Raw genomic sequence first — 20,798 nt, 5'->3', positions numbered from 1 at the left:
TGAAATTTGGGTATCTGCAGATGAGAAACAAGCTATGCATTATTAGCTTTAAAAGTTGGAGATTGCTCTTCCAAAATTATGCAGTATCACTGTATGAGAAGATAAGGTGACTGCTGCCTGTGTAGGGAGAGCTGAAGTTACCAAAAGACATTTTTGTCCCCAGAAACATCTTGTTACAGAGGCAAAGTCCCTGAGAGGAGTAAAGCTCACTCATTTATCATTCCTAGAAAAATGTCTCTCATTCAGAGGTGCTCAGTTATTACTAAGTGAATGTATTAGTACAGGTGGCAGGTAAGACAGGTTGTCATCTTGGGACACATGAACATGGCAGTGGAGACATCACCGGCCAGGCGCAGTGCTGTGGGCTTTATGAATTCTGCCTGCCAGCATTTCCCAAGGCTAAGAAAGATGCCTTCCACTTGGCTCTTCCAGCACCTAGGGTCTACTCATCTCATGCCTGTGTCTCCCACAAGGTCATGAATTCTTTAGGAGAACTGTTTTTAATCTCCTCCGCTCTGCCCCCAGTCCAGCACCTGGTGCATACCGGGTATTGATGAAAGAATAAATAAATAGGTGGATAAAATTCAGATTGGCTTGGGGTGGGTGAGGAGGTTGGGTGTGGCCCTGGGAGCTGCTCCAGTGAGGTTCTAGAATGCCTTAGTGCTGAGGGAGAGAGGGGAGGGGGAAAGGGCTTGGAGGACAAGGAGAAAGTTTTCAAACATCATGATTTTGTCTTGCATGTGAGAGTAAATATATTGTTTTATTAAAATAATCTTTTCAAGGCAACGTGCTCATGTAGGAAGAAATGTTTTCTTCAATAGCTCATTGTTGTTCACATCATGATGCCCCCATTCTTAGTCTATGGTCTCCATCAAGGCTTTCTTCCCACTCCCTACGCTGTAGCCAGTTCCATCTGCCCCTGTTCCACTCCCCATCTTGCATAAGCTGCAGTGAAGCCCAAAGGGCGGGGCTTTGGCGGGACACAGTGCTGAGTTCAGGGTCTGCATCACCACTTACCACTTCTGAGTCCCAGAACAAATTAGTTTGCTTCTCTGAGTCTTAGTTTCCTCATCTAATATAATAACTCTTTGAGCCTTGTTTTTCTCCTCTTCAATAAAATCTACCTTTTGTGATCATTATGAGGAAAGATGATATAGAATACATATAAGCCCACAGCACTGCACCCAGCAAGTGGGAGGCACCCAGTGAACGTTGGTGTGCGCCCATCCCTTCACCCCTTTCTTAGCCTAGTAGGTCATCCTCCTTTCCTGATTTACCTCTTATTTACTAATTCTTTAGGGCTCAGTTCAAAGATCACCTTCTCCACAAAATCTCCTCCCACACCTCACCCGCCCAACTTCCATGGAAAGCAAACTTTCCTCCCCTGTAGTCTGTCATCTTCTGAACACCTGTGGTACTTACCACTTTCTTCCTGGTGTCTCAGTGATTGCGTGTGTTATTTTTTAATCCAAAGTCTTTATTAATATGGTTAAATATAGCAAATAGTACATTAGATAGTTCCTAATGTGCTATTACATAAGTGAAATAGACCTTTAAAATGATGAAAACTATTCCCTTTTAGTTACAAATCCAAACGTTTACCACAGTAGAAATCTTAAATCATGGATTAATTTTAACTGTTTTTAAAATCGCCTGCCCTTTACTCTTGTTTCCCCAAAGCACCTAGCAGAATAATTTGTATATAATAGGTGCTTAAAAATAATAAGCTGAATATATGTACCAAAATTCTCTACATTTAGAAATCATCTTTCTTTTTTGGATACAGGGTAGCATATATAATGCATCTTTCCATTTGGTCCACTTAGGGAAAACAACAACAATAAAAAAAAACGACCCAGGCTTCACCGTAAGTCACTGACCTCACACAACATCCAGAGAATTCCCTGGAAACAGTTATAAATAATGACTTGTCACATGAGCAATCACAACAAAGCCCTGCTCAAAAGCTAGTCGCAATTCTAAAATTGAGCAAATGCGTAAATGGAGGGGGTATTTCTCAAAGGCTAGCTAGGCCACAGTTACTGCCCCAAACATCTTCGTCTTTATTCTACTTCCTTAAATTGTACAACATGAAAGGGACATAAATCACATATGTTATTCTTATTTTCCAGTGGGAGGGGAGAGGCCCTTGAGAGTTTGAAGAGGCCATGCCTGGCTTCTACCAGATCTGAGGTTACTGAGCTGGCTTTGAGACTTTTAGATGGAGTACCAGAATTAGGTTTAAGCCAGACTTGGCTTGTCACTGAGGTAGCTGTCAAAGGATATGACTTTAGGTGGCTAGATGGAGAGCTGCTATTCCAAAATATTCTTTTTCTAGTGCTTGAAAGGGATTGCTATATATTTAGAAGATTTAAAAATCTTTCAGAGGTTCCTGTTCTAGGTGAAGGATTAACTTTAACCAGCATTTCCACCAAGGTTCCACAAGAAGCTCCATATCAGAAAGTCTGGGAAACACTGTCTACTCGTCCCTCTTTGCAATTTATTATATGCTGCAGTACACAGCAGCATACTGAAAACTCTTGAGAAGTCACACGATAAAGAGACCTATTTAACTTAACTCAGAAGCTCTCCTGCTTATTTATGGAATCAATCTTGCCTGTTTGCTTTTTCTTTTTCTTTTTTTTTCCTTGTTGTTGCAAAATTCCTAGTGACATCATATGAAACCAGAATTTCATATAACACACTTTTAAAATGCTGCCTTTGCGGTTATTACCTATCACTGTAATGGGGATAAATTTTCAACTAAGAATGGGACACAAAGGGATATGTGTGAAGGGATGGGAAAATCAAGAGAAGGATAAAGTATGTTAAGGGTGACCCAGGGAGGGCCCCCAAACACAATTTGACAGTTTTGCTCAGAACCAGTCATGGTTCTCATTTCAGACATGATTTTGACTGGGTTTTCCTGCTTCCAAAGCCCAGTTGTTATCAAGTGATAGAATCAGATTGGAAGTAGAATTTTGCATCTTCATCTTATCTTGAATTGTCTGGTGTAGGGAGGAAAGAAAGGGAACACTTGGACAACATTTGCTCAGATGGATGTGAGAATAGGAAGGAAAGGAGAAGGGGATGGCAGGGAAACAGAAGGTACGTAGGAGGTAGGACATTCATGATAGAAGGTAATGGACAGGATGGAGGAAAGAGAGAAAGTAAAAGGCTTGACAGGTCAGGCAGATGCTAACGGACTCCCCTTCCTAAGCCAAGAATAAAATAACAGCTGGGACAGGAGACTTCCTTAAAGTTATAAATAGCTCCTTCTATCCCCTTGGTAGCAGGTACTTATTCCTACACATAGGGTTCTGCCATTGGACCTCTTGCTGCCCATGGGTCTGCATTTCCCCAAGCTGCTGGTAGGGCCCAGTCTGAGATCCTAGTAGTGGCCTGCTGCTTTAGAAAATATCATAGCAGTTAATTTAAAGCACAGGGTTAGCAATAGAGAAGGGCCTATGTGTTGTGAAAAGTCAGAGTGGAGAGGGGCTGGGAAGGGGCTTCCTCTTACCCAGGGTTGTCAGATGTTTCACTTCTTGCATGCAAAGCAACTAGGAGATCTTTGGCAAGCTAAGGCAGCTTAGAAATATTAGAAGCTGAAAGCAAGATATGCAACACATTTGGGAGTATCTCTCTCATGCTGAAGAATAAAACGAGCTGATTCCTCTACGAGGGTACCTTTCAGTTTCTTGTCAGTATCCATGTAAAAGTCATGTAAAAACCTTAAATGTTTTTCATAACTTACAAATATTATATATTATTAAAAAGTCACAGCATGTATGGGATGATATAGGGGTTAAGGCAATAGGACAGCTCCCTTTACAAGAATTCAAAATCTTCACATTGCTGTTCCATGGCGAACCTACATCAGAAATGAGATTCTTCCTGGGACAAGGCTATGTTCTGGGATAGTGCCTGGAATTCATTAATAAATACACTTTAAATAAATCTCTACTCAGAGAAAATGGTGGAAATGATATGCCTGTCCTAATGGAGTGGGAACCCTCATGTAGACAATGCTACTGGCTGGAATGGTGGACCCGGCCTCTCAGAGTATAGCTCTTATGTGATACAATAGGGACTGCAGGGACCTAGGGCATGAGCCTACAGTCCTCTGCATCAGAATCAGGTGTCTAGCTGGTTCTGGGTATAAAAGTTACTTCAGATCTTTCATTCCTTTGCATAAATCAGAAAATCACCAGAACATACATCCCCCTCTGAAATAAAGGACACATTAGAAAATTCTTGCGTGAATGTTTCTATATGTTTTGTGAGCATGTAGGGGAAAGGTACTGGCACAGTGGGTATTTGTGTTTACATTACTGACACCATTTCTCTGAGTGTGTTACATAATTATGATGGTTTGAATTGTTTGAATGGAACAACATGATTACCCATGGTATTGCACGTCTCCAATTCCAAATAAACACAATGGCAAAAACTAGACAAAAATGCAGAAAGAATAGTAAGTCACACAATGTCACTGAAGTCATGCAAAGAGGAAAAAAAAAAAAGAATAAAAAATGGGCAAGCAACAGACACCATAAATGAAAAAAAGCCAATGCATACAATTCTAAAATCATTCTTACCTTCTTCAGTCATTGTGTCATAATATTTTAGTTTTCCATATGATCCAAGTTCTACAACATCACAGTAAAAGACACAAAGATAAGGAACGAGCTATAATGCAAGAACTTTGTTTTTACACATTTTTAATTAATCAGATTCAGAGTTATACTGTCAAATTTTGCAATCGTAACTATATGGAGATGTGCAAACATGGGCCATGTGGCAGACAGCTTTCACGGCCCATTTTCAGAAATCACTTTAAATATATTATGCTACTGGGGGTAGAGTGTGCCCTGCATTATAGAATAGGGCACAGTTATCTTAACATCCAATGAAACAGAGTACTTGGCAAAGATAACTTCACCCCAGGTCTATTGTAACCCTATAATTTTCATACAGGTGACACTCCAAGAGAAAGGGACTGAACAAGGACAACGTCCAGGCTCAAGGAAGTTTGCAGGCACTGTGATTCCTTGCCACAGAACAGCAGTTCAAGAAGTTCATTTCACAGCTTTTCTCCAATGGAACCATTTCCTAGAGAAAAAGGAAGGCTACCTACGAAAATCTAACATGAAAAACCACGTTCTAAACTTCCCTTTCTCTTCTTAGATTTTAGACAGACAACACAGAGTGCTCTGGGAGGAAAAAGGAGGCATGTTCCCAGGGAAGACCACCAGCTCAGATAGGTGACAGGGCAGCCACAGCTCCAGGACTAAGGCATTGGCGGCTGCTGTGTAAACAGCAGGAGGCAGGGCAAGGACCAGCAGCTCCTCCTCTGTGTACAGATCATCAGTGGACTCCCCTGTAATGGAAACCCCTGGCAGAATGCGAGCTGTTTTGAGTGAGCTGGTGGGAGTGGCAGCTGCAGTTGAGGGGAGAGAAGGAGTGGGGATACACCATTTCTGTTTTCTTACTTCAGTTTTAAAATAGCAACTTTTATCCTTGTTTGTCTGAAAATTCTAGATTGTTTTAAGCAATTTTGTGAGCAGGTTAAAAATATAATTTCTGGTCATAACACCACTCTCCCAATAAACTTCAAGACATTAATTAGACTCAAGAGATATTCCTGTGATTCTGCAGAATGCTCCCATGGCCCATTAACTGGGCCAGCTGCTGGGAATCCTCATATGAATCAACTTAAAATTGATGGGTTTTGTGTGCAAGATGAAGGATCTAGCTTAAAATGCAATAATAAATATTCCTGTATTTCATAGTTATATGATACATCATTTGCATATTTTTTTGTGTGCCTAGATTTCTATCTAAAATTGTTTTAATACACCAGTACAAAATTATATCTTAGGGAGAAAAATCACATGTTTATGTTTCTACCAAGAGCTGCCTATTCTGGCTTTTCTTGGATACATTACAAAAGATGCAGGTGCTTCAAAAAGAAACTGAATTTTGTGTAAATAAAAAGAAATTTTTTTTCATGACTTCTGGGGATTTCCATCAGTGAAAAAAAATGTGTGTATATATATGTGTGTATATATGTGTGTGTATATATATATATTTTGGTATTTTAAGAACAGTATTATATATCTGACATTGTACAAGTTTGGAATTCTTAAACGACCTAAATACCTTCATAAATATAAAACACATAAATATAAAACATATGTTCATAGTGGCTTCACATATATGTGTTTGCATGTGTGAGTAGTCTTGGAGTAGATTAACAAATCATATCAGCCAACTAATTGTTTTGTGACCTCTCTTCCTTCCCTGAGGTAAGCAGTGGAATAAGCAGCTGGCATTCTCTGCCATTTGCTCAGCAAACAGAATGTGGGTGGCTCTGTGTTTGCAAAGTTGGATTTAAACTATATTCTACACAGTGACAATACATCATTGCATCTTTACGGATCTGTTTTTGTGGACGCAAACCTCTGTATGCACACACTTATTTTCACGTATCAATCCCAACTGTCAAACATCTACTTGTGGCAGATGATATTATTCCTCACCTCTTCTCTTACAGAATCACGTATAAATAAATACATTCATATTGTTTAATTATCATTTTATTTGTACACAGTTGGAATCGGAACTGTTCATATCGGACAAAGCTCACACATTCTCGACAACGTGGCAATGTCTACATCGCTTCTTAGCTGCTTCCTTGGATGATGAATGGGACTGAAGGACAAGAACTAGGCAGAACATAACAAAAATGAGGCTAATGATGGTGGAAGAGAAGGAAGAAGAGTAGCGAAAAGCTGAATAACAGCAAGTGATGTGGCAACTCAAGGCACAGTGAGGAAGCAGCAGAAGGGAATGGTATCTGCCCAAACAAAGAGAACCATGTTTACAGTTTACTGAAGAAGAGTCAGAAAAGAATGGAGATGGAAACCAGCCTGCTAGAATACGGTCTTTAGCACTAACAGCAACAGGATGGTGAGATGGTGAACTCAGCAACAGCATCCTAAGGAGGATAGGGCAGCATCTCCAGGAGACACAAGGCCCTCCTACCTGAAGCAGGGACTCAGGAGGTGCAGAAAGAGAAATGACATGCGACCAGGACAAACAGCATGCATGCATACACCAGAGCTCATCATGCACCTGGCTGGGGTCCAGTAGCCCATGATGCCTCCTGGAAAGTAGCCTTGGCCACTGTCTATTGATAGCCTGTGGCAAGACCTAGTCTTGCTGAGAGGACCCAGGAGGCACTCACCTGCATAGGAACGTGGCTTGCAACCAGCACACTCCCCATAATGAATAACCAAGGCACTCTGAACACAACTGGATTAGGATTCAAACGAGGCTAATCTAAGGTTAGTTTTTTGGGGGATAGGAGGAAAGAAGTAAGGGAGTTAAAGAGCCTATTATTTAACATCATCTAGCACTGTTCGCTGTATCAGTGAAGCAAGAGGCAGCCAGAATTGGAAGAGCCATACATCACCTGTGAATGTCATTCTAGGTACCACCTGGTGCCTCTTCTCTGTAACATTTCTCTAAGAAGCCATACAGATGGAGAAGACATTCCAGAACCCGGTGGTCGGTGTTTGAGATGAGCCTGTAATCCGATTGTAAATGCTACCCATCAGGAGAATCACACTTGCTTTCATGTCACCGTGGTGGAGCCCATGTCACTGAGCTGTGATGATCCCATGACAAATCTCTTCCCTTATGTATATTACTGCCCCTCTAGCTCTGTATCACACTAGCCAGAACAGTGACTTTTTTTGTTTTGTTTTAAATTTTACTTTGGGGAGGAATGAAAGTTGCCCATTAGATGTAACAATTCCCAATTATCTCACAGGGACAGATCTCGATTATGGAAAATATGGTGAAAGTTCTGAAAGGTAGGTTACCATCACAGAGGGAGATGCCAATATAATTATGTAGGAATTATCATCCTCGAACAGTGAACAATAATGCGTGGTCATTACTGTGGATCATGCAGATGGTTCATAATGAAATGCCCAAGCGAGTCCCCAGATTCTGCAACTTCTTATAAATTTGCCACCTCATTTTCAGCCTTGCTTCTCTGTGGTGTTGCTTAGCAATATCAGTGGTTACCGATTTCTGTCCTGTGACGAGCTGATTCAGGCCATATTTCACCTTATTTTACATCCTCTGAATGATCAAGCAAGAAAAATAGGACCTAAATGTGCTGTTCTGCTGCTGTCCTTTTGAGGTGTGCTGGGGAGGGGGAGAGTGTAGGATAGAATATACAGGTTTCTGAAAAGGATTTTTAAAGAAAAACAATAAGCAACCTAGACAAGAGAATCAACCCAAAACAATCTGCCTTTTACAAGTATCTTTTTGAGAGGTGAAGCCAGCTGGACTTCCTGGGTCGAGTGGGAACTTGGAGAACTTTTCTGTCTAGCAAGAAGATTGTAAAATGCACCAATCAGCACTCTGTAGCTAGCACTGTATAACACACCAATCAGTGCTCTGTAGCTAGCAAGGGGATTGTAAAATGCACCAATCAGTGTTCTGTAAAAATGCACCAATCAGCGCTCTGTAAAATGTACCAATCAATAGGATCCTAAAAGTAGCCAATGGCAGGGAGGATTGAAAAAAGGGCATTCTGATAGGACAGAAACGGAACATGGGAGGGGACAAATAAAGGAATAAAAGCTGACCAACCCAGCCAGCAGCAGCAACCCACTTGGGTCCCCTTCCACACTGTGGAAGCTTTGTCCTTTAGCTTTTTACAATAAATCTTGCTGCTGTTCACTCTTTGGGCCCATGCCATCTTTAAGAGCTGTAACACTCACCAGAAAGGTCTGTGGCTCCATTCTTGAAGTCAGAGAGACCACGAACCCACTGGAAAGAACCAACTCCAGACACATTTTTACTGTGTAATTAAAAATCTGAATAACAATCTTAAGATAATTTTAAACGCTGACACTTCACTAGAATATTTTTTTCCTTTTTCACAAAGTCCAGGAGATAAGTGATGATAAAGCATGAGGGGTACGTGCATAGTTTGGAGACTTACAGACCTTGACTTGACAACTGGGTCTGACACTTGTTAGCCATGAGACCTTGGGCAAGTTACCTAATGTCTTTTGAGACTTAGTTCTCACCCTTACATAAATGAGAAAAATACTAGTTGTATTCTAGAATAGTGGTGAGAATTACAGGTGCTTAACCTGTAACTGACAGATAATATTCACTAACTATATTGTAGGTATTATTATGACTTTAGTGCATCAGTTGGTTTTCCTTCAAACTAGTCAGGAAGCTCCATACATAGTACTCTTCTGATCTTCAAAAATCAGAGTGAACTTTGGTATCAAGAGACCTTATCATTATAATGCAGAACAAGGAGATCTTGTAGCACAGTGGAAATTTTGGAGTCGATAGATATGGGATCTAATCCAGACTTTGCTTTTTATTACCAGTGGGACTTTGTAGTAACACAGCCTTTCAATACCTTAGTTTCCTCATCTGTAAAATGGGGCTCATCCTAGTACCTCCCTCAATATGTTGTTGAAAGGAGCTTTGTGCTATGCCTGGAACATTGGAAGTGCTCAAGCTCATACGTATAGAACCCATCATTCTATGATTGGGCCAAAATCTAGTAAATGATGAGTTGTTCAGACTAAGATAATATGTCACAAGTGACCACCTAGGATTTGAACATTGTTTCTAACATCCTTTTTACAAGTTTATATTGGAGAAGAAACAGGTAAAAAGAGAATGACAAAAATAATGACAGATGATGTCATGCGAAAGGAAGTCTATGAATGTCATTTATATTCTTTTGTATAATCTAACATCAGGTACATTGAGACCTGATGTCAGTTACATTGGTATTATTTAAAGAATTACAACTCAGAGAAAGAGATAATATAAAGATCATTAGGTTTTGGTTTTTGAAAGGGAAGCTCAAAAGGGACTTCAGCTGTTCAGGAAAGTGGTATTGTCCAGTGGTTAAAAGAGTGGCTCCTGGGGTCCAACAATCCTGGGTGTGAACCCAGCTCCATCAGTTACCCGTGTGGTCTAGGGTAAATCTTTTAGCTAGTCTAAACTTCAATGTCCTTATTTGTAACATGGTTATAATAGAAGTTCTTATCTTATAGGATTGATGTGGAAGATAAATAAGTTAATCTGTATAAAATGCTTAGCCCAGTGTCTGGCAGGCACATGGTAAATATTCAATAAATATTAGTTGTCACTATTGTCACTATTATTGCCTCCACATGCATCAATTCAGAGTTCAAGCTGAATATTCAACATTTTCTCTGGTCCCTTTTTCAGCTGTAGTTTGAAAGGAAAAATAATATTGTTAAAGATAGTGAAAAAATATGATTTGAATAGCAAGGAACATGGAATATCTGAAACCATCGATGCAACAGCTGTAATTCATTTCTAATTTCAGATAATCTGTTTGAGCTCTTCTAATAGAGTATTTCTAAAACATGTTCTTAATTTTTTGGGGGGCAGGTGGATAGGAGGGTTAGGAAACTAACATTTTCATTAATGACATCTATCATCTTGGGTACATTTTTGCATGTCTATAAATTGAAAGATTATATTTACAAAATCAAGCAAAAGGTACTTTCTCATCAAATCCTATCAATTCTGGGCTGGGGGTTACAAACACATTTATTACCCAGCCTTAGAAGTGGCAAAATATTCCATTTTCTTCCTCTACTTTTCTTAAAAAAGGATTTATGAGGTGCTATGTACAGATAGGCCCATTGGTTTCTTTCATAGAAACAGGAGCTTGGTTATATTACATGTGACTAAGGTCCACAGGGCGAGGGGAGAGAGGGGGGCACTAAGGTGATGTTGATGCTTCTGTAAGCCACACTCACAATCCAACCAGTCGCAAAGTTTAATTCCACCCCAAATGTACTCAATTCCACCTTTTCTGCTCCATTTCCACTGCCCTGGCCTTAGTCTGAGGCTTTGCCTAGACTACTGCATTGGTCTTACTTGCACTCTTCTTCCCTCATCCTTCTTACCACCTGTCTACCCCCAGCACCTTTCACCTATCTTTCTCATCGTTAAGGTAATCATTTTAAACACAAAGTGAAAATACAACACCTCTCAATCCTGCACATACTGTGATTTTGTGTTGGAATTTACTATGTCTCCTAATTTACTGAATCTTTCAGAACCCTGTTGAGGTTCCCTCCTCCAAGCAGCATTCCTAAATGCCCCCATCCCTAATGTTAAATCACTTTCCTCCTGTGTGTCTCTGTTCCAACTATACACTTTTGTTGTTGTGCTCATCTCATCAAATGTACCTTAACCTACTTGTTTTCTGCCCTTTAGGGCAAAGAGTCATTGTACTCATTTTGTTAATTTCAGCACCCAGCAGAGTAAATGGGCACTCCGTATGTGTTCAACAAATGCTGCTAAGTTGAATTAAATATCTATTTAAAGTGCTCTGTTAATCTTCCTCACTCTTGTTGCCTTTGGTACTGACACTTATGATTCTTCCCATTTTAGTGTTCTAATTCCACAGCTTCAATTATTCTGGCTTATAGTGTCTCTATGGGGAGGAAGCCCCATAGGTGTGGTCTTGACTCTTGCAATTCCCTTCATTGCTTCAGTAAAGTAGGAGGACTTACACCATGCAAAAGAGCCATCAGGAGAGTCCTCAGCACACAGAAGACAAAATGGCGGCACTGTCTTTAAAAAATGGAGATGGAAAATACTGGTGCACAGAATAGATGCTGCATGCTGGCTAAAGAACAACTTGGATATACTCCTGGATCCCATCTTGTGGCCTGGCTGGATTCAGCAGTTTTTGCTAGGCAGAGAGAATCAGTGCTAATTTATATCCAGCTATTGGGTCAGTACAGCCAAGTTTCTACCCTCTGGTGCATGAAAGCATCCAACAATATTAGAAAAATATCCAAGGGGAGGAGAGGAAAACTAGTAAAATGAAAAAAAAAAAAATAAACTCCAGCCATCCAAGAAGGGAAAAAGGCAAGAGATAAGAGAAACATGAGAGGGCAAGAGAATTTGAGAACACAATGAAATTAAGGGGAAAAGGACTGGAAGACATAAAATTAATGCCACTGATGTGACAGTAATTCAAGGTAAAAACGATCCTTACAATGATATTACAGTATTGTCTGGCATATTATTTTCCTGAATATTTGGTTCTTTACCACAATAGAAACAATCACCCCAAATTATGAATAATTTACAGGAATAAATTTAAAGTAGAATGTTCATAGAACCCTTTAAATTCCATCTGTTGTAAGTATAAATCCATGTACCATTACTCCTATTAAATACTAGACTGTATAAGTGGGATTACATAAGTCAGTTTAAAATCCAGGATGCAAAGAAAGGGTGGAAGATTAAGATACCTTTCCCAAATAGTTATGCACCTTAGATTAAATAGCAAATGCCTGCCAGTAAACCAGAGATTTGGTTACGCAGGAGGAGCTAGGGCATGCCATTATCTTCTGACCCCCAAGTGACTCCCAAAGGATGGCCTAAGAATGTTTCACCAGAATTGAAAAATTAATAGAGTAAATGCTTTTGTAGATTTCTATCAATATATTGGAAAGATAATTTTTTTAGTCTGCTGAACACCTATGGACCCCAGGTAGAATTGTTTTCAAGTCTGCTCAATAGCTATGAACCCAAATGAAATCTGGCCTTTTGGAAGGAAATGAGTTAAGTATCATGCCATATGATTTCCTTCTCATTGTACAAAGGATAGGAGAACTCTGTAAATACAGACGCTATAATTATACAGCTTTGGGATAACTTTTGCTTAATGAGAAGCTGATGAATAGAAAATCGGTTCCCACGATATCTTATAGATAGGTATACCAGGACCTGAAGATATGGCACATGATAAATAGGCTTCTTTTTGAGGAAAGAAAATATAGAAAAGATAATTCAAGGTCTTATGATTGAACCACTGAAAGCTGTCTAAAGTGTTGATGGCTGCAAGAAAAAATGAACAACTGATAGCAACTTATTTGGCAAATGCCTATAGAGAACTAATGATGTGGCAAGCACTGTTCTACGTGCCCTACAAATAGCATTCCATTGAATACACTAAACAGCCTGCGACAGATACCAATATCTTTCCTATTTTACAAAGGAGGAAACTGAGTTACAGAGAAGTTAAATAACTTGCCCAAGGGCACACAGCTAGTCAGAGGCAGAACTGGGGTTTAAACCAAGGTGGCTGGCTCCTCACTGTGTCTGCTCAATGACTAACTCTGCTATTCCTCCCAAGAATCTGATGGGAAGAGGTCACCATGCACACCCCAAGCAGGGTAGAGGGTTTTTCTAAATGGGCACATTATGTGATGTCACCTTTGGGCTCCTGGAATCAGCTCTTTATGGTCTAATTCTCACTAGTATTGACAAGATGGGGTTTAGCTCTCAGCTCAAGAAAATAGTCATAACCTGGTCCAGATAGGAAACCTTGCATGACCTACTGCATCACCTATGGAAATGTGCTGCATGAAAAAGAAAAATCAATAACTGGATAAAAGATTTTTTCCAGAAATAGCAGAGGAGAATTTTAATCATAAATAATTTCCTAAAATGAGATTGATTTACTATGGAATTTCATTCCTGCCAATACTGGTTGTTATGGCCTCAGGGCCTTAGAGTAAAAAACAAAGCTACATTCACTATTGGTTTTTTGGGCTTAAGTGCTGCTATCTGGGAGGTCAAAGAGAAGTAGCCACATAGGTTACTGCAACTGCATATCTAAAGGTCAGGTTCAACAACAGCATTTAAACTGGTGTTCAGGGAGTCAACTAGTCTGGGGCAAGCACTGGCTAAATGTTCACCCAGAGTCTTGTCTGTAGTGGGGGTCTGTAAAGGAGAACATCCCCAGTGGGGTTACCACTCATGTCAGCTTGCAACGGCAATATGTTTTGAGAATGAATGAATGAATATATGAACACACACACACACATGCACGCACTCACACACACACTAAACAAGTCTAATATAGACCTGTAAACTATATAAGCAACAATGCTGCTTGACTCTTTACAAACGTGTATGTACACATGTGTATAACATAGCCTCATTTGAGCTCGGGGACAACCTGTGAAGGACAGTTTGTTGTGGGTGAGATGATTCCTTCAATGGCTGAGGTAAAGAGGCAAGATTTGGTGGATCTGATAATATGAGGTCAGGAGAGAAATGGATCCTGACAGCCAGTTGAGGATTGAGTTTACAATATGATCAGCATGTACACATGAGTGTTGTGGCCAGTGCAAATCCTAGATGGAAGAGCCAACTAGAAAATGTGTTCCCTAGTGTCAGAGAAAGCCATCTCATCACTGAATGCAAGTCATTCAACCTCATCCCGTGAAGTGAGGGTCCTGCTACTTATTAAACACTCAGAGGTGTCTTTAGTGTAAACGCCTTCCATTTGGGAGAAAACACCTCTGGATGCCCTCATATCACAGATGATGTTTATATAACAATATACATTTTGTATGGGAAGTCTTTGGTAAATGAAAGTGCTTCTTCACCTTCAGTGACTGCCCCCATCCTTTGGTCCCTCATGTAATCGCATCTGTGACAGCTGCTTTTTATCTCTGGGAACTCTGAGTCTTCCTTTCTGAAGGAGTTCCCTTTTGAGCATAAGTTCCAGAGGACAAAGATGAAGCTCTAATTTTATGGATACTTCATTGTCTTTTTGCTTCTTCATGATATGTTTGTGCTCAAATGCCATCAAAATCAATTTTTTTTTTTTTTGGGCAGGGCGCAGTGGCTCACGGCTGCAATTCCAGCACACTGGGAGGCCGAGGCAGGTGGATCACCAGAGGTCAGGAGTTCGAGAAAAGCCTGGCCAACATGGCGAAACCCGTCTCTACTAAAAATACAACAATTAGCCAGACGTGGAGGTGTATGCCTGTAATCACAGCTCCTGAAGAGGCTGAGGCAGGAGAATCGCTTGAACCTGGGAGGTGGAGGTGGCAGTGAGCCAAGATCATGCCACTGCATTCCAGTCTAGGTGATAGAGTGAGATTCTGTCTCAAAAATAAATAAATAAATAAAAATAAAAATAAATCAAGTTTTTGGCCACGTACCTTGTGGCCTTTACTTCAAAGTCAACATTTTCATTGGAGAAAGAAAGAGAGAGGGAACTTTTCTCATACTCAAAAGCACTTATTTCAGTAAGACCATTCACATTCCCTTATGGCTCAAGTAATATCAATTTATAATGTGTACAACACAAAGAGAGATTCAGTTTCAACCATTTTCCACATTCAGATATGAGAATAACACTTTACACTATTCCCTAAAGAGAGGAGCTATTTAACTTGTCCTGTGTTTGCTCTATGAGAGGCATTAATGGCCTGTCCTCCTCTATCTAGGGATTGATACTACTGTCATCTTAGTAAACCACAGCCAGTAGATTGGATTTTATTTTTCGCAAGTGAAGATTTTCACTCATTTGCCTATTCACTTACCAAGAGGAGGCTGCATGCAAACATCTTGGTAATATAAGCTGATCTAAATTTTAAGATAGAAAGGTTACAAAACTGCCTTTGAGTTACCTTCTCCACTTTTAGATAAAGGGTCATGAAATGACTTTCTTTTGGGACCAAACAAAAATTTATAAAAGCTCATTCTGAAGCTTTTTTTTTTTTTTTAAATAGAAGCTAAAGAGAAATAAGCTCTGGTATTTGGTGAGACAAAAAGCAAACCCAGCAAGCAAGTGACAGTTTAATCTTAGTGTCAACTTCAAGTTAACATTAAGTGTCTGTGTTAAAGACTTAGAAAGCCTTTACAGAACAGAGAAATGTGTGAGCATGTGTGGCCATAGATAAGAGTCCTGTGTGAGTGAAGTGTCCAGGTTCAGAAGTCAGACTTGGGAGCTCGGTGAGTATGAGCAAGTCATGCCACCCCTTGAATCTGTGGTTCTCCCAGAGGTAAAATATGCATGTGACTTCCCATAGCCACTGCTGAGAGAATTACATGAGATGACTTTTGGTTGTGAGGCACAGAGTGGGTACTACAAGTTCCACTTTCTTGTTTTCCTTCTCCACCATCTCTGAGGCCCCTAGTTTCCTGCACTGAAATCTCTCTCTCTCTCTCTCTCTCTCTCACACACACACACACACACACACACACACACACATGCATAGACACTCGCACTTCCCTAGCACCCCTCAACAGGAGAGACTGCTAGAGCGTTAGTTCAGTGGGCAAGGAACATATGCCTGCTCATTTCAAAGGAACCACGTTTTGGTTGGGACAACAATACATAGTTTGGGGTTTCCATAAGCCAGTCGGTTCCTCTGCTCATCCAGGCTCCTCACCTCCCTCAAGAACCTGCTTTCAAAACTCACTTTCTCCAGGAACACTTCCCTAAAGGCCCCTCCTCAGGGTTCACACAATGATCTGGATTTCCTGAGGGTCTGGCAAACCTTGCTTGCCTGCAGCCAGTGCTCACTTTGTCCAGCGCTGTGCCTGTTGTACACGCACCAGGGCGCTTGCTATGCCAGGAGGCCACTTACATGAATGTGTGCTCTCGCTGCTTCAGGAATGCCGGCCACATCCCTTCAACTGGGTGATTCAAATGCTCTAGCAAGCCCCTTTCCTGCCCTGCTTAGTGCCTCACCAAGAGCAGTTAGTGAATCTGGCCAGGGCAGTGGTGCTCACACCCTATGGCAGTGTGCCCCTCCAGAGCCACCTCAGAGGAGACCCCAGCGGCCTCTGATCCAGCTTCTTCACCTTCCTCCTAAATACTTCAGCCAGAACATCTAAAAGCTGCTGCTTGATAATACCTCTTGATCTCTGGTGAGCACATCTTTTTTGTACTTCTTTGTCAAAAGTAGTGGACACTAGGACTGGGATTGAGTTGCACATAGAGTTTAATTTGGAGAGAGCTGACATCTTTATAATACATTAGCATTTATTTAGATCTTTTATGTTCTTCAGAAATGATGATTGTGATGATTTTTGCCATAAAGTTCTTAAATATTTCTTTTGGGTTAATCCTTGGTATTTTATGGTTTTGTTGCATTTGTGAGTGGGGTCTTCATTGCTTTCATGTTTAAATAATCCTTTAGTTCAGCAGTCCCCAACATTTTTGGCACCAGGGACTGGTTTTTGTGGAAGACAATTTTTCCACGGGTGGGTGTGGGGTGAGTGGTGGGGATGGTTTTGGGATGAAACTGTTCTACTTCAGATCATCAGGCATTAGTTTCTCACAAGGAGCCACAACCTAGATCCCTCATATGCACAGTTCACCATAGAGTTCGTGCTCCTATGAGAACTGAATGCCTCCTATGATCTGACAGGAGGCAGAACTCAGGTGGTCATGCTCGCCCACTGGCTGCTCACCTCCTGCTGTGTGGCACAGTTCCTGATGGGGTATGAACTGGTACCAGTCCACGGCTTGCTTTAGTTCAATTACAGGTGCATTAGGTAAGTATTATTCCTATTTTTATGTTTTATGCTTTTATGTTTCTTAAGGTGTCTAGTGCACGAATTTGATAAATATTGGTATTAGCAATATAACTTGTTACAGTGAAAAAATGTAAATCAAAATTTGAATCTACACAAGGAAGGAGAAATTACTATAATTGTAGGAGAGTGTGCAAGAGTCCACAGAAAATGAATAAGAACCTTCATTTTTTGCAATTTCCTTCTCAAACTCAATACTAAGTTAAGAAGTGGATGTTATTTTACAGGTGTTTGATTTTTCAAAAGGAATGAATGGTTAAAACAATAAACATCTTAGCATCTTGTTGCGATGGTAATTCTCTGAACATATAAAATTAGGCTTGGGGAATGTAATAAAGGAAAGAACTATACAGTATATCAAAGAGAAGAAAATGAAAGGAAACGAGAGAAGAACAAAGCATTTGGATGGAAGAGAGGAATAAGGAGACGGGAGAACTCATCAGGAATATGTGAGGCAGACAGCAAACATTTTCCATTGCAGCAGTGACTCCAGGACTAGAGAGGGAGATATTCCATTATACAGCAAGTATTGACCAAGCACCTACGTAATAACATCCTTGCTGTGCTGGTACTATACAATGGTCGCCAAACCAGATGTGATCACTATTCATAGCTGCAAGAGAACCATCAAGTAAGCAGAACTTTGTTGGTCACAACAACAGAGCCCTTTGACAGGGCATGGATTAAGAAAATCTACATGGCTAGAGACATATATTCCCTAGCAGAAAAATTATAAAGGCAAGTACTCATTCAATTCATTTAGCAAATATGTATTGGGGCCCACTTGTGCCAGGCACTGGGGATAGAGCCAAGCCTGCCCCGAGTCCTGCTCTGTTGGAGGTATAAGGGCCGAGACAGGCAGCATACAACAAATAAACACGTTCATGGGGACAAGTGTTAAGGAGAATGCAGAGCAGGGTGAGGGAGAGAACTCAGATTCACTTTCATTGTTTTGCTTCTAATATTTTCAAAAGGTTGCTTGAGTAAGGCCTCTGATCAGGTGATATGTGAAGGCTGACTTGAAGGAGGGAGACCAGGAGCCAACTGGATATCTAGAAAAAGGGGGAACATGTGTAAGGGCCCTGAGGCAGGAGTGTGCTTGCAATTTGGAAGGAGCTGCTAGGCAGTCAGAGAAGCAGAACAAGGGAAATGACATGTGAAAGAAAAGAGAGAAGGGTAGAGAAATGAGGGGATGGGAAGGAGGGGAGAGGAGGGGGAAAAGCAGGGGAGGAGGGGAGGAAGGTGAGAGATGAGCAGAGAGAGATGAGGGAGAGGAAGGAAAGAGGGGAAGGAGGGGAAAGGAGGGGAAAGGAGGGCAGAGAGGAGGGAAGGAGGGAAGGAGGGGTGACAGAAGAGAAGAGAGGATGAGAGGAAGAGAGGTAGCGGGAGGGAAAAGGGGGAGAGAGGTAGAGGGGGAAGTTGCAGGGGGTCTGGGGTCTCTGTAAGCTCTAGGGCTTTTGCTGTTGGTGAGATGGTTTTAAGCAGAGGTGGGCAGAGGTGAGGCATGATTTGACTTACATTTTAGGGGAACCAGGATTCTTCTGTGGACAAGTTTGGGGCATGCCGTTTCTGGGGAAAGATTCAGGACCACTGTGAAAGAAATTGGACTCGTGGGTCAGCAGACAGCCCTTCAAAAAGAGGGAAAAGGGGAATTTCCATCTCTTCCCTATAAATTGAGAACTTGAGAAGACTGGACAAAGGTTACTAGGGATGGGAAGAAGAAGGTGAACACATTTGACTCTAACTGGGCTCTACTATGGAGTTATATAGTGTGGTCCTGGGAAAGTAGATTTCCCCAAATCGATCTCATCTGAGAAGCATGACACTTGTGAGGAACTGCTCATGAGAGGTGGGAGGAACAGAGAATATTAAGCAGTAGCGCTGGCTCTGACAACCTGCATTAAAAAGCTGGCTCTACTATCCTAGGACTGTGGCCTCAGGCAGGTAAGAAAACCACGTGGGGTCTCAGTTTCTTCATCTATAAAATGAGAATAACAGATTCTCTCTCATGGGCTAAGAGAATTGAGTGAGATAATGTTTGCAAAGCATAGTACCTGGTACCTAATAAGTGCTCAACTGTGAAAACCAAACACTATTATTATCACTATTACTCACTGGAGCAAGCAAGATTCTATCCTGAGGTCCTTTTCTATCATTTCTTAATAACATTTAGCATTTAACTGGCACTTATTCTCTGCCAGGCCTTGTTGTAAGTGCTTTTCATATATTAGCTCATAGACTCTTCATTTGTTTTAGTTTTTTTTTTTTTTTTTTTTTTAATTTAGAGACAGGGGTCTTGCTATGTTGCTCAGGCTGCCCTTGAACTCCTAGGCTCAAGTAATCCTCCTGCCTTAGCCTCCAGAGTAGCTGGGATTACAGGTGTGTGCCAACATGCCCAGTGTATATTAGCTCATATACTATTTAAAACAACCCTATGAGGTAGGTATTCTTACTCTCTTTCTACAAATGAGGCGGTTGAGGCACAGAGAGGGTAAACAAATCATCCAAGGTCACACAACTAGTGAAGGACAGAGCTGGGAATAGAACCCGCGGGGTCCAGTTTCAGTCAATCCTCACTCTTATTAAATACGGTACTAGACTACCTCTCTGCTGATTCAGAGCCCATAGTTCTTTATCAAAGATAGGAAATAAGCTGGGTATAGTGGCATGTGCCTGTAGTCCCACCTACTCAGGAGGCTGAGGTGGGAGGATCACTTGAGCCCAGGACTTCAAGTCTAGCCTGAGCAACATACCAAGACCCTGTTTCTAAAAACAAACAAAAACAACTGATAGAAAATAATTTTCATCTTGAGTCATGTACGGGATCTTCTGTGTTTGGTTTCCTACTACTCAGCAGATGGAGAGAATGGCTTTGGAACCAGATGAATGTGGGTAGAGATATAACATCCATCTGGGCAGGTCACCAAGCTGCTCTGGGCCTTGGTATTTATCCATGAAGTGGGGATGATGAGATACATGAGACAAATGTTCAATAAGTGGATGCTACTATTGCCAATAGTGATAATGCTATACTCTGTTCAGTAAAAATACTACCATACAGTTGACCCTCTATTTTTAACAACTTTGCTATCTCTGTGGTCAAGGTGGTAATTTTCACCCCTGAATTTCTAATAGTCATTTGCCTTGTGGTGACTGTGATTGATCACCAGAAAAGACTGTGGTAATCCCTTCTCTGAAGTCTTTGGGAGAAGATATATGCCTATATGCCTGCTAGACACAATCTGCCCATTCCTGTCTAGAGATGGCAGCCTGGGATGCAGAAGCTTTAGGAGCAGTTCAAGATCACACGTTTTACAATTTTCAAGTCTTTGAACTAAAAC

General features: G+C 41.0%; 1 protein-coding gene across 1 annotated transcript in view; it reads right to left on the bottom strand.

Moving 5' to 3' along the window:
• SLC24A2 (solute carrier family 24 (sodium/potassium/calcium exchanger), member 2) overlaps positions 1–20,798 on the bottom strand; it is a 276,790-nt gene that overhangs the window by 74,256 nt on the left and 181,736 nt on the right. Inside the window, exon 5 of the mRNA XM_011930355.1 lies at positions 4,599–4,649. Coding sequence (XP_011785745.1) covers positions 4,599–4,649 — 51 coding nt within the window. The remainder of the gene's footprint in view (positions 1–4,598; positions 4,650–20,798) is intronic.

This window comes from Colobus angolensis, unplaced genomic scaffold, assembly GCF_000951035.1.
Source record: "Colobus angolensis palliatus isolate OR3802 unplaced genomic scaffold, Cang.pa_1.0 Scaffold86, whole genome shotgun sequence".
Taxonomy (NCBI): domain Eukaryota; kingdom Metazoa; phylum Chordata; class Mammalia; order Primates; family Cercopithecidae; genus Colobus; species Colobus angolensis.
Note: the sequence above shows the minus strand (reverse complement) of the source record. Positions and strands in the feature narration are given on the sequence as shown.